The 14,757-nt window shown below is 31.3% G+C and overlaps 2 protein-coding genes and 1 long non-coding RNA gene across 9 annotated transcripts; 2 read left to right on the forward strand and 1 right to left on the reverse strand.

Moving 5' to 3' along the window:
• The first annotated feature begins 2,375 nt into the window (after positions 1-2,375).
• LOC121120896 (uncharacterized) lies at positions 2,376-3,342 on the forward strand. Its single transcript, XR_005865252.2, has 2 exons — positions 2,376-2,482; positions 2,549-3,342. It is a non-coding gene; the product is annotated as an uncharacterized lncRNA (long non-coding RNA).
• Positions 3,343-4,689: 1,347 nt separating this feature from the next.
• Positions 4,690-12,419, forward strand: LOC121120835 (uncharacterized). 5 transcript variants are annotated; one of them, XM_040715718.2, is made up of 8 exons: positions 4,690-5,014; positions 7,119-7,361; positions 9,117-9,252; positions 9,313-9,662; positions 9,733-10,251; positions 10,310-10,478; positions 10,544-10,837; positions 10,897-12,419. In XM_040715718.2, exons 2-8 carry the CDS (start codon positions 7,119-7,121, stop codon positions 12,285-12,287), a joined length of 3,102 nt encoding a protein of 1,033 aa, XP_040571652.1. In that variant the 5' UTR covers positions 4,690-5,014; the 3' UTR covers positions 12,288-12,419. The 5 variants fall into 5 exon arrangements, with proteins under 5 accessions (XP_040571652.1, XP_040571653.1, XP_040571655.1 ...); XM_040715719.2 differs by having other exon boundaries at positions 4,850-5,014; positions 7,091-7,361; XM_071889529.1 differs by having other exon boundaries at positions 4,877-5,014; positions 5,069-7,361.
• On the reverse strand, positions 12,361-14,659 carry qless (decaprenyl diphosphate synthase subunit 1 qless). 3 transcript variants are annotated; one of them, XM_040715722.2, is made up of 3 exons: positions 14,469-14,659; positions 13,005-13,545; positions 12,361-12,933 (listed from the first exon to the last, which is right to left on the reverse strand). In XM_040715722.2, the coding sequence occupies exons 2-3, from the start codon at positions 13,531-13,533 to the stop codon at positions 12,407-12,409; spliced, it is 1,056 nt and encodes a 351-aa protein (XP_040571656.1). In that variant the 5' UTR covers positions 13,534-13,545; positions 14,469-14,659; the 3' UTR covers positions 12,361-12,406. The 3 variants fall into 3 exon arrangements, with proteins under 3 accessions (XP_040571656.1, XP_040571657.1, XP_040571658.1); XM_040715723.2 differs by lacking the exon at positions 14,469-14,659 and adding an exon at positions 13,765-13,885; XM_040715724.2 differs by lacking the exon at positions 14,469-14,659 and adding an exon at positions 13,630-13,885.
• Positions 14,660-14,757: the final 98 nt, after the last annotated feature.

Below are 14,757 nucleotides of genomic sequence, written 5' to 3' on the forward strand. Positions count from 1 at the left end.
AATTATATAACAATTATTTGATTCATTTGCATTTATTTTGGACTTGCAAATGCTATTTCGTTATTGAGATTATTGTCAGGAGAGTAGAGACTTCAAAATCATTACTATTATAAGTTTGTATTTCCAACTATTCCATCCTATATAAAAGTGGGGATGCTTTAGAAAACTTGATTTCCGTAGTATTATTAAAATATATATATATATCTAGAAAGAAAAGTCAAAATAACAAGGCAAAAAGAGGCTTATTCAAGGCATCATATTGGGTTATGTTAGCAAAATAATTATAGTAAACTCTATTTTTACTATATTAAAGATAAATGACAAATTAAGATCAATTGTTAGTTTATGTTTTTTAAGTGAGGTTTTCATATTTAGTACATAAAATCCACTTATTCTTAATATATTATTGACTTCTTTGCTGTCCGATATTTATTAGAAAATGTATTTACTCTGAACTAGTTTTTTCTAATTCAAAACAACTTTTAATCTTTTTTTTAAGATTTAATTAATTTTAGTACCGTAATTGTCGGAGGGTAAAAATTTACATTTATAGAATTGTATAATAAGAAAAAAAATAATATGATAAGATGTGTTAATAGAATTAGATATATAAATTTGAATTTCCTTCTCAATTGACTCCTCTGTGACGTCGTCAAAATAGCAAGTACAATTGTAAACAAAAGCAAAGAAATATCATATCGACACACCTTATATATAGTATATATACCTTATCGATACACAAACTCCTACCAATATTTTGTCGGTACTTGCAAAAAAAAAAGTTATGGACAATAATGTTCTCGAAAAAATAACTTGCGATAACTGATTCATTTTTGCAGATATTGCAAAAATTATTTTATAAAATGTTTAGGAAATTGAAAATACATTATTGTTTTACAATGTTGAATGATTTAAGTCCAAAATGCATCGTTTTGTGGCGTTTTTTCTTAAAAAATTGAAAATTGACGTTAGATGAAAAAATTAGAAAAATTATCGCTCAACAAATCAAATCCAACGAAACTCCAAATGGAAACTTAACTGTCTTGTGCTTTGATGGGATGAAGCTCCCCACCAATATCAAAAAAGGACTTTGGATGTGCCTATGGAGTAAATTTAGATATACAAAAGGATATTCTCCGAAGCATAGTAAATGTGATTGGAACAATGAAATTAAGAGAAATAAAAATTATGAAGGGGTGTTGCCTAAGTCATCTGCTTTAAAGCCCTGCTAAAAGGGCATAAGTATTTCTTCAAAATCTTTGATGTCATTGTATCAATACATAAATAATGAAATTGGTCATCCATATATATCGATATCTCGTTTAATTCAAGATTTTCTTGAAAACTTTTTTTCAAGAATAAGATATATTGGACGAACCCACTCCCATCCTAATGTCGCAGAGGCCATAGATCGATTTCGGATACTCATAATAAGTGGTTCAGAAGAAATAGTTGTTTAGAATGCTTTTGTTTCTTTTTTCCAACAAAATATAGGTAGTAGTATCAACAATGCACTTATGTATATATATTAATCCTGCATCTCCTTTTAGGTCCTATTTTGAGCGAAGCAGATTTAGAAAATAACATAAAAAATTTTCAAGACCTTGATGATGAAATTTATCCTCAAATCATCAAATCAAAGGTGAGATTGAGCAAGATATAAATAATGATGAAAATACAATAGAACAACCATATAACGATTTACATTTTCCTAAAATCTGTAAAGATGAAGGATTTATTTATGTTACTGGATATGTGGTCAAATCGTTACATCGAAAATTTCCCATTTAAGGAAGAATATGAAGTTATAAAAAAATTATCCTTAAGTTTAATTAAATCATTACATAACAATGCACATAATGATTTTTTTCAATTCAGGGTCCCTAGTATATGTAATTATGTTGCACTTTATCAATATGACTTATTCTTTAATACCGGGAGTGACGAAGTAACACGATCTTTTGTTAGATTGAACTCCATACACATACACATTATATTATACACATTATCCAAAGAGTCTTCATCTAGTCACTTCTATTTGATGAAGACTGCTTATGATAATTTATATGCATTCTAACAAATGGCAGTCAATACAAATAACTTAAAAGTAATTACATAATATATGGATTGAATATATTGTTCTTGGATTGAATGATAGAATTGATGATGACAAGGGTGAAGAGTTTACACAGAATAACTAATAAGCCTTCAATTTAATTTTCGTAAATGGATTTGAGTGAAATCTGACAATCTTCTTCGTTCCTCGCTGTAGTCCACTATGGCAAAGTGATCGTCTGCAGAAATTGAGACTTAGCTTTATATGCTCCTCTACGACGTGTAAAATGTTTTACAATCTACAAGAATGTAGATTGTTTCTTTTTTTATACGATGGAAAATGTAAACAATGCACGCAAACTAAAATACACTAAACTCACTATTAAAATCGTGGTGGAAGTCAAGCATCAGTCGTAAACACGTTATGGTATAAGTGTATAACCTTGTATTTCTATTAACCTTGACGGAAAAGAAACTTTTTTCATTCTCACAGCAGGTCCACCTTCGTTATTTTTTAATGTTTGAGCGATCCAACGCCGTTGCAGTACACTCGCACTAAAAAAGGAGGTCATTCCAGTCGACAGTCCCGTCTGTGGATACGGGTGGCTTGCCGAACCCATGTTAAGAACCACTCCTTTACAGAAACCGATATATTTGTCTTATTAAAGTGACCAGCTGCATAAGAGGCAAACTCATCAATCGAAAACACCAGAGAGTCACATATAAAGCATGGAAAAAACTATTTCCAGTTTATCGTGAGATATAACTTCAATTGTCTATTCTTGCAATCTTTAAAATTATTATTTATCTCTAAAGTTTTTTGATGGCATATATAAAGAGGTAGAAACAGAAAAAGTAATACAAACTTATTTAAATGAGCGAAAATTCGAGCGATTTTATCGCTCTTCTAAAATGATGAGCGACCTCCAGCTCTCCCTTATAATTTAAAAAAATGAGTGCACTCCCGTGCAAGAATTTTGAGCGCCGCTCATTATTGCTCTGTGTTTGAGTTTATTTTTAATAAGACTTCCATCAGAAAAAGGTTTGTTGTGAAAACTAAAAATTTTGTTTTTATGTCATCAAAAAAATCTGACTTATGCCTTTCATTATAAAAAAAGGTCATCCAGAAAATATTTGTGTTGTTCTTTATTAAGAAAAAGTCACCGAAAAATTATTCCTTTATAATAAAAAAAGTCACAATTATTTTTTTATATCATTTTATGTAGGGGATGTTTTTGTAAATCTTGATATTTTCTACAATGGTACGAAATATAAACAGTTTTAGAACCCGCTGTTCCAGAATATCTGAAAGTGAGTTACGTTTGAGCTCTTATCACAACGATAGATTTGTTTAGACTAAATGTAAGTATATTTCATACGAATTCTATTTTTAGTTGACGGTAATTGAGTTAACACAACAGAATGACAACATTGGCCAAGTGCCAACTGACTGCAATGTGTGTGTTTTCCTTTGTAAAAGAAAGACTGAGAGATATCATCATTGTTTAAGATTGATTTTGATTTTTGGCTGTGGATTAGGGAATAGCTAGCAATCTTGGAGACTCAGAATAGATATTTAGACAATGGGCAATTTTCCAAAAAAATCTTGATGAAACTTCAGCGAATGGCTTGGAGAATTTAAAAAAAAAAAAAAACAACTTAAAACCTGTATTAAATACTACTTGATGCCGATAAAAACCATTGATATTTGAATTAAATCAAAATATCCTCCGAAAATCTCTATGAAATGGCTAGATTTGTATATATATATTTTTTTTTTGATCGATTAGCGATGATAATTACACAATCAGTGAGGGGTGTCCCCAGGATTATATTTTGGGCGGGCTTGGTTCATTGATTTTTTTTATTAAATCAAAAAAAAAAAAATTATAAATATTTTTGGAAAAACATTTTAAATATTAAATTTTTTGAAAACAAAATTAAATTAATAAATTTTTCGGAAAAAAATTCCAAAAATGAACAGTTATTCACAAAAAAAAAAAAAATTTTAGAAGGGAATTTTAAAAATCCATAACTATTTTCAAAAATTAAATTTTTGAGAAAAAATTTCAAAAATCTAAAGTTGTTCACAAAAAATTAATTTTTTTGCAAAAAAAAAATTCAAACATTAAAGTTTAAATACAATTTTTTTTTTAATTTCAAAGATTAAAGTTAAACATAACATTTAAAAAAAAATTCAAATAGAAAATTTTTAAAAATCCACCCATTCACAGAAAGTTAATTAAAACAAATTGAAAAATTATATTAAGTTTCACTTATTAAACTTTTTGAAAAAAAATAAAATGTTAAATTTTCTAGTAAAAAGCAAAAATTCCTTAATTTGGAGGGAGCTACAGCCCCAGTGAATGCCCCCTCTCAGTAGAGTAAAATATCTTTTTCTTTCCATGGTAATAGTGAAGAGGCTCAGCAATAGTAATAAAATATTTACAAAATTATTCAAGTAGCTAACATTTATTTAAGGTAAAAAGTAATATTTTTTCATATTCCAGATCACAAATGCGCAAAATATATTGAATTTTATAGGATTAATTTGTATCTATATATATAATTTTTTTGATTATTATTAAATATTCCCAAAATAAGCTCATTAGCTCACTCAATATAGTGTTTCAGACAAATAATTGGTGGTGATAAGTGAAAATCCTCTCCCCAGTCTCCCTCGTCATAGCATTTTAATGATTTCCTCAGTAGCTTTCCTCTTCAACGTTGAGACTACATTGAAAGTGCGTGTCCATGTTCGTTTTGCTGATAGAAAACAACTTATGACGTCATCGTATTTTTCCTTTCTTTCTCTGGAACTATTATTTCTATAGACAATTCATTGATGCAGACAGCGAGCTAGAAAAGAGGGGAAGAATTATCAATTCTCAACAGAATTGAATTAATTGAATTGATTGGCTAAGATCGATTGGAGGCCCGAAAGAAATAATTGGGAGTGGTAAGACTCACAATTTAATATTTAGATTCTAATTGGAAAAAATTAAATCCTAAGGGTTCTGTAGTTGTGTTGTTATTCAGTTCAACAATTGACTGATTTGAAGAAATGTTTCGAGGGTTTCGTACGCTGTCCAGTCTCCGATATCTCAATGAGAGTCATGTCAAGGGAGTTTTGCAAGGCTCTTTTCCAAAGGCAACGGATATTGTAGTCAAGGATATATCCCATGGTTGTGGAGCCATGTTTGAAATATACATTGAGGCCCCTGATTTTGCAGGGCTTCGAAGGATCAAACAGCATAAACTTGTGACTCATGCTCTTGAAAAGGAGATCAAAGACATGCACGGTCTCCGCATCTCCACTGCTGTCCCAGAGAAAGACTCTTGAAAGTCAAAATTCTCCTACTGTATTCCTTCGTGTAGTTTGTTTCTTTAGATTCATTTTAGATTTTACTTAGTAGTCTTAAATATGTGTGTGAAGATGTGCCCCACACTGCTTTTATCATTGATATGTCACTGTTCATTGTATCCTACTTTCATTCAATAAAAATGAGAGCCTCTCTCTCACGCACACTTTATCTATCTTACTCCTTCTGTACACTATTCATTTAACGGTTTTCTCGAATTGCGTCCCTATCTTAATGAAAATAGCTCACCTTTTTTGGGTTCTATATTAGTCCTCATCTCATTTTGTTCATATTATTTCTTCCACTTTACTCTTCTTTATTCACTCTGTTGTTAGTAATACATAGGAACAATCAATACGCCTTCATCGTTCGGTCAAATGCACTTGTTTGTTTCTTCTCTTGTAGGTACTTTAAAGTGTTTTAATGATAGGCGAATTCTAGAGAGTCCTCGATTAATGGTCAAACCTCATTTTATTCGAATTATTTATTCCACTTTACTCTTTTTTAATTACTCAGCTATTAGTAAAACATTGGATCAGAGTTTCTATTGTATTTTCAAACGGTCTTCTTTTTTTTCTTTTCTTTTTTCCTCGTCTAAGTACCTGAAAGTGTCTTCGTGATGGGCTAATTCTTAAAACTCTTAAATCCGTCCTTGGTTTATCCTTGTCATTTCAAGTCTTATGTTCATAATTTTATCCTCCAATGATCATATATGCACAGACAAATATTTTTTTCCCTAGCTACTTCAACGTGTCTGAATGATAGGTGAATTCTTTGGCATTCTAAATTTATGTTCCTAACCCCTTATTCTAGTTTATTCATATACTCTTATATATATATTTTTCTTGCATTCAACTACAAGTCATTATCAGGATACATGTCCTCAATGATCTATTATATCTTGGCAAAACACTTATTTTTTTTATTAAGCTTGGTATCCTTTGTTTAAACTTAAATAAATGATGAAATAGAACTTTCCTAATTCATTTTAAACAGTGACAATATTCATTAAAGGGAATTACTTATCCTACTTAATGCTCCCAATTACAAGTATCGTATCTTCTATGGACCATAACTCCTTTGCAATGTGTTTATCGAAAATGTTTTAGTTTTGTAAATCATTGTACATTTGATTATTTTTCATATTATCATCTCTTCTGTGTTGATGTTCCATTCTTCATTCACATATGTACAATTACTCTATCATCCGTGTTTTTGTGTTTTGGATTAAAAAAGCAACAACTTTACTATTTCTAACTCAAAATGATAATATTTAAACTTATATTGCGGTTAGTCAAAAAAATATTTAAATATATGTATATAATTGAAAGTCAAAGATTCAAGGACTTGTCCACCTATTTTGACTGTTGTCATGTTGAATTTGGCGATTCCCCTTTTTGAATTGGAAATGGTATAGAAGACAAAATTTAATGTATCCATTTTTGTTAGTTCTGAGTTTTCTTTTTTAGAGCCACATACTGTCTGTATACTTACATGTACTTACCTACAACGGATCAAACTCTTCCTTATATGCTACCCATCGTTTTGATATATTTATGTATTATGTTAAGATACTTAATTTTTTTCAAAGCTTATACAAAAAATCTTGTAGATTTTTTTTTCCGATTAATATGAATCACCAACTTCTTATCATTAAGTCACTAAATTTTTAGGTTACTCAATTATAGATAATTATTCTAGATGAGTTCGAGACAGAGGTCTGATGACCGGGGATTCGTTAATAAAAAATATGGAAGAGGGAGAACCACACGAAATTTTACTCCCAATCAATATCAAGTGTATCAAAAGGACCAAGACTCACAAAACTTTTTTGGAAGCAATCATTTTGGCAGGGTGAACCAATCTGATTACCTTCCAAATGGGTCTCAAAATAGTATGGATAAAAATTTGCAGAATAATCTTGTAAATTATCAAGTTGATCAGGTGAGTATTTTATTTATTTTATTATTCTTTTTGGTTTTACTGTTTCATCTTGACATTGATATAATCTTGTATTGTAGTCATACCGAGTGAAAATCCCTAGAATGTATCGTCTTCTTCTATTTTGGTTAATTATATCTTTCTTTATTTTTCTAAGCCAGTGATTCCCAACTGGGAATTCTGCGAGGTTATCTAGAAAGCTATAAATGTATTTTTAAAAAAAAGTCATCAAAAATGTCTTATTTTTTAAAAATCCCATACCCAAATAATCTTATAAAATTAGTTGCTTCCCTCCTCTCCCTAAAAAAAAATTACGTTTAGGGGCTCAGAACTCATGAAAAAGTTGGGAATTGTTTTTCTACGCAAGGGATATTCTTACAATAAAAAGTATGGCTATGGCCAACGAGAGGTTGTGTTGGAAAACTATTCACTGTTATTGAACTGCTTCTTCAATACCTCACTTTGTATTCAAAATAATATCTTTATTTATGGTACTTTTTTTCAGTTCCATGAATATCTTCTAATAAAAGGTTTCAAGGAATCATACTCAAAATCCTCATTTAGAGTTTTATTTTAAGAGTCAGCGAGATAGGTTTGGTTGCTTCTTCATTTATTTATTTTTTAATAGCAATAAGATAAAATGGCATCCGTTGTTAGAAAGGAACATATCCGTTAAGTAGTGCCAACTATTTTTTCCCAATATAAATCAAAAAAGTAAATTACATCCGTATTGTTTGTCCTCTACAAATTTGACAATTTACATCAATATATTAAATGGGCAGATCTCGTTCTAAAATAGATGAAACTTCATTATTAATTGTTAGTTTCACGTCCTTACCTAGTGAGGAATTTTCAATGACTATGTACTTATTAGGACCCTTAATAATAAATTGCAATTTGCACCACCTTCTTCTATAATTCTTAGAGCAAAAGTAATTTTTACCCGCTTCTCGTTTAATCATGAAATATTACTTGACAACTTAAAATAGTTGAAATATGATATTTTTTTAATGATAGGATTTATATTTGGGGAAAAATAACCAATTTCTTATTTTGTGGCTGTGTTGTTGTTTAAAAGATTTTTCTGGTGAATATTTAAAAAAATATATAAATGGTTGTTAGGGGTGTTCGATTACCTAAATATAAATTGGTATATTCGTAAGTTCATGTTTTAGTTGAGTCAATTTATTCAAGTGTTTGATTAAATAGTAATCCTCTAACGCCCACTAGATTAATGCTTGGTCATAAATTTCTGATTTTTTGAAGTTAGAATCTTTGTCCATTTTTAAGAATAAAAATGTTATGGTTTTTTGGAAATCGGACAAAATCGATTATTTTTGAGTTTTTGGTTAGAAATTGAAGGGGAAAAAATATTGAATATATCTTTTTGACTGATCTTGCGGATATTTATATAAAAAATGAATGAATTTCTCTATATAAAACTTTTAAAATTCGATATGTAATTTTTCAACAAAAAAAACCGCGTGGTTTTTGCACTTTTTTATGACGTTTTTAACAAAGGAAGGTTATAAGTCTCATAACTAAGAAACTTTTTTTGTTGTTGTTGAATGATCCATTGATAATATATTTCCAATTATAGCCTTAAATTTTTTGAGCCAAAAAATTGTCAAACTGCTCAAATTGAGGATTAAAAATCTCAAGTATCAAATATAATAAATATGCAGTGTTGTAGGGTTAAAAGTAAAACCCTATATATAAATTGTTCTTTCAGTTTAATTGTGTCTATTTTTTTAATAGAGCTTCCACATTTGGTCCGACAATGACGATTTATATAGAGATTTTCCTACGAATGAAACAAGTGGATTTGATTCTAATGCAATTCCAATTGAGGATGAACCTTTCATGAGTGATGAATTTGTTACCTTGGATTGGTGTAAGTTGTTCTAAAAATAAATTATATAATGTATTTTTTAAAACGATTATTCTTATGTAGATAATTCGGATTTAAATCTGGAAGTCGATAGGAATAATTTTTGCAGTGGAAAACCAATTTCTAATGAAGGTTTTGGATACATGTGGGCAGGAGCTCGTGCCAATTATGGGGCCACGAGAGGAAAAGTGTGTTATGAAGTCATCATCAATAGTAATAACGATGTGAGTCATTTGAATGAAGTCAGTCCTCATATTCTGAGATGTGGTTGGTCGATTGATGAATCTTCTCTTCAGCTTGGAGAAGAAGGATTCTCATACGCTTATGATGGAACAGCAAAGGCAATTGTCTCAAATAAATTTGAAGACTATGGTAAACCATTCGGGTTCGGAGATGTTATTGGTTGCTATTTGGTACTGATTTTATATTATTTAGATTTATTTATAAAATAAATTATAATTAGTTTATTGATTATATCCTTAGGATCTTGATTGTGATCCAGTTAATATTGGTTATACGCTCAATGGGGAATTTTTGGGTATTGCTTTTTCTATCCAGCAATCTCAATTGTCTGGAAGAGCTTTATTTCCCCATATTTGTTCGAAAAATCAAGAGTTTACTGTCAACTTTGGCCAGTTGACTGATCCATTAATGGCAATTATTCCACAATATATACATATTGGCCAATTGGAAATGTGCGATGGCTTGTTTCATGGGTCTAGGGCCCCTAAAACCAGACAAGATTGTGAAATGATTATGTTAATTGGCTTACCTGGATCCGGCAAAACATTCTTCGCCGAAGATTACAAGATTAATAATTCGGATAAGCGCTATAACATTCTTGGAATATCGTCCATTTTAGATAAAATGTCCTGTATGGGAATGCCTCGCAAACTTATTCAGGGTGTTAGATGGGATAATACAATTAGATCTGCTGTAGATTGTTTGAGAGCTATTACAACTATCGCAGCTACAAGGCGGAGAAACTATATTTTTGATCAAGTATTATATTATTATTTTGTTTTAATATACAGTAGCTATTATATATTTATGATTCTAGGCAAATGTCTCGCCCAAAGTTCGTGAAAGGAAAATTCAACCTTTTAATGGATTTCAGCGAAAAGCTTTTGTTGTATTACCTACCGATGATATTTATATGCAACGCATTGCTAAATGTGAAATGAAGGAAGGAAAAGAAATTCCGAAGGATGCTGTTTTTACAATGAAGGGTATTAATTCAGTGAAAGCCTCTTAGGGATGTAATTCTTTAACAAGTTTTTCATTATTATTTCAGCTAACTTTGTTTTGCCTGAAGCTATTGAAACCATGTTTGATGAAGTCGTCTATACTGAATTAGGACCTAGAGAGGCTGCAAGGCTCGTAGAGAGCTACAATAATGAAGCATGGCGAGCTGGTTATAAAATGTCACGCAGTATAGAACATTTTGTCGATGAGAGTTTGAAATACCGAAATATGATGGGTATCAATGGTCCAATTGGTAAGATAATAAATGATGTGTTTTTTAATGAACCTGGACCATATGTTAGTGCCAGACCAGATGGTTTTATTGATTCTAGGAGATCCTTTGGTATGTTTTAACATTTCGTTTTATATTAAATAAATTAATATTTTTATATCATGGTGTAGACGGCAATGACCCTCAGAAGTTAAATTACTCCCATGGCCCATCTTTTACGAATTCAACATTTTATCCGACTGAGAATGAAAAAAGAGACTCTCTACCTCCTCCTGTTCGTCATGATCAACAATTCAAGACTACCAATCCTGATAGTTTCATGTCAAGAAACAATAATTATTCTGGAATTAGAAGTGGAAAAAATTACACTCCTTCAAATACAATAACATCTAAATCACATTCCAATAATTCTCGAAGATACTCCCCAAATCATAATAATGATGAAGACTCTGATATTGAAATAATCAAAGAAACAAATTTTATAAATCAACCATTCCGAGATCGTTCAAATTCCCCTAATGCAAGAAATTTTGGTTCTGCACGACGCTCAAGGAGTAGAAGCCAAGACGGTAGACCCAACAACAATCGGGATAATTTTTATGGGCATCGTAGAAACGATGAATTCGGCATGAATAACAATGATTTTGGAGCAAGAAATGATCGGCGAACTTATAATCAAGGCAATAGTACGAGAGGTACATTTAATACACCTGTGGAGCCCGACTACAAATCCAATAATAAAGATAATACTTCTAATTATCAATACGTTCGTGGAAGTAATGGCAATAATTTTACCAGATTTAATAATAGTAACAATATTAGAGATCCTAACAAAAAAGGAGCCAATTCTAGCAAGTTTACTGGCAGTGTTGGTTATTTTACTAAACCTTCAAATACTGAGCAAAATAATCCAATCAGTTATAATTCGGGTAATTTTAATGATGGTTATAACAATGGAGGACCCGCATTCGGAAATAATAGTCAGGGTTCGTTTAACAACAACACTGGGAATGGAAAATACCGTAAAGAAGGCTATCCCAATGATGGATATAATACTGATAGCAGAGACTGTAGTGGAATGAAAGATGTGAAATTTGTTTCTTCGAATCACAGTAACGCCACTATAAATAAAAGGTTTACTGAGTATTCAGACTCTGGATCCAATCAGACCAATACTTCGATAGTTAATAAACCTCCTAACTCAACTAACAGTTACAATGCTTCATTTGTTGATCGTTCGAAATCTGATAAACGGCCTCCTTCATTTACTATTCCCTCTGTGGTACCTTATCCTAAAGGAAAACAGTCTGCTGTACCTCCAGCACCCCATATTAGACCCCTCTCAGAAGTCAAAGTTCCAACTCCACCTATTATAAGGTCACTACCTTATGAAGGCAGTGCTAGTTACGAGTCTGCACCACCCATAGTTTTAAATTTTAAACACCAGGATGGACCAACCCCTCCTCCTGTACCACCTCCGTCGGGACAGTATTCTGGTTATAGAAAAAACTCAAATATGGAAAATCGGAGCTATCCTAATATAAGCTATCCCAAGTACTAATTTCCTCTGTTTCTGCTACTTTTCTGTCAAATTTTACTTTGTATGTAGTTATGCGGTTTAATTATACATAATATTTCTCTTTTCCTGTAAAAATGTATTTTATTCTTAAAATATAAATGTTATTTAATTCTATTGAGCACTCTATCACAAATATCAATCAAGGATAATTTAAAAGAGGAGTCCTTTAAATCTCGAATAGATTTAACAGCGTCTCCACAATGGTTAGTTGCTAGTTCTCTGGTTCTCTCTAGTCCATCTGACTTGAGAACCGCGTCAAATGCTGCCTCTATGTCTCCTGGTTCAGAAAATCTTCTATCAATCATAGGCTCTAGTTCTCTAAATTTTGAACTCGCAAAAAGCACTGGAGCAGTCGCTAATCCAAGTTTGAGATCAGCTGCAGCCGGTTTCCCTAGTAATTCAGAAGAGGAAACAAAGTCTAATAGATCATCAACAAGCTGAAAAGCAACTCCAATATTCCTTCCATATTCATAGCAGCATTCTGCTAACTCTGGATTTGCACCTGCAAGAATTGCATTTCCCCGACAACTATATGCTATAAGAGAGGCAGTTTTGTTAAAAGTCTTATTGAGGTATAACTGAAATCTTTCAGATTCAGAATTCTTGTTCTGCAATTGTTGGAACTCGCCTGTGTGAAGAAAAGATAAAAAAAGTGACTTTTAAACATTTGGACACATGTGTATGATAAATTGACCATACCATTAACTAAATCTGTAAGAATTTGAGAGAGAGTGATGACAACATCGTCATTACCAATCTTGGACATCATATTAGAAGCTACTGAGAGAATGTAGTCACCGCAAATGGTTGATTTCCTGATGTCCCACTTCACATTAATGGATGGCTTTCCTCTCCGCTGTTCAGCATGATCTAAGACATCATCATGAACAAGGGAAGCGGTATGAATCATTTCACTAATCACAGCCACTCTCCTTTGACGTTGAACAAGATTATCTACATTACCCACATTCAGATGATTATTAATCGCATGTCCAAGAGTCACCGCAATAACTGGTCGAATTGCTTTCCCCTTACCATCAAAGTAGTATTTAGCCATTTCTCTGAGCTCCGGAGCATGCTTAGCACCAGCATCCAATTGAGCATGAATCTCCTCTAACATCATTTTTAAATCAGATTCCAATGCTGGAATCGATTTTCTGGACGGAACTGTGCCAAGATTCCTTGCAAAAAGATGGAGACTCACATACTTCAAAATGGAACTACGCATTCTGACAAACCCCTAGGGATAATGAAAAATAATTTCTCTTTACGAAATCTTGCTGGGACCTTCATTTCTTATTAGTAAAAGTAAGGAAGAATCTACCTGTGATGTTTTAAAAATATGTTATTACTATAAGTTAGCTATTTCACGCCGTAGGATGACTCCAAATATCCGTTTTACTAAGTCAGAAGTAAAACCTTCCCCCCTCCCTCGTCTCATACCATTTCATTGCCTTACCTTTATTTTATTAAACTTGAATCAGAATAACCGTATTGGATTAACTTTAACAAAAAGTAATCGCTTGTTAATAAAAGGTACATAAATAACCACATTTATCCCATTCAAGTATCATTCATAACTAAATTAGAAATAAAATGACGTATCTTTTAACGGTTGTTATTGTTAAAGAATCCATTGTTAGAATGATGAGGGCCAAGCCTAAATTTATATACAATATTGGTATTAATATATTATTATTGCGTATTATATCTATAGTATGAGGGGAACGCAGTCATGTCAAATAACTTACAAATATAATATGCGTACACACACACAAAAAAAAAAGAATTACAAAAAGGTACAAAATAACAAGTAAAAGTTTGGACACCATTTGATTTAAGGAACATATTTTGTTATACAACAAGGAAGAGGAAATTTTCGTAGAAAATTGATATTAATATTATATATGAATACTAATAAAAAAAATTTTAAATTAAAAAATCCCTGCTCCATCAATCTAATTATTTATTAACAAATAGATGTAATTAAATAATCACAATAACCCTACACAAGGACAACCAATCCTAACTAGAGAGGTGAAGAAATTAGATATATATATATATATACCTAAGTAATATCTTTTTTAAAATGGCGGTTTCCATGTTTTTTATATAATCTGAACTCAATAAGTTTATTATAAAAACGGAAAAATGGAAACTTACTTGAAAGTGAATGTTAGTTACTCCTCTAAGTTATTAGCTATTACTCTAAAATTCGGGATATCTCAACATGATACTTATCATGCAAAATAATAAGGAAACTGAGCTTATTCCCCGTCTAGCTGCTGGAATATATGACTTATGTAGAGGTAGATCCATAGATATAAAATACATTAACATAGAGTGATCATACTAAGAAATAGCAAAGGAAATTCTTTGACGTCACGACAGCAGACGAGAGAAAAGAGATAGTTGACCAAATCAATAGAGTATTTCCCACTATCAAGGACAA

The sequence above is a fragment of the Lepeophtheirus salmonis genome, chromosome 6 (assembly GCF_016086655.4).
Source record: "Lepeophtheirus salmonis chromosome 6, UVic_Lsal_1.4, whole genome shotgun sequence".
Lineage (NCBI taxonomy): Eukaryota > Metazoa > Arthropoda > Copepoda > Siphonostomatoida > Caligidae > Lepeophtheirus > Lepeophtheirus salmonis.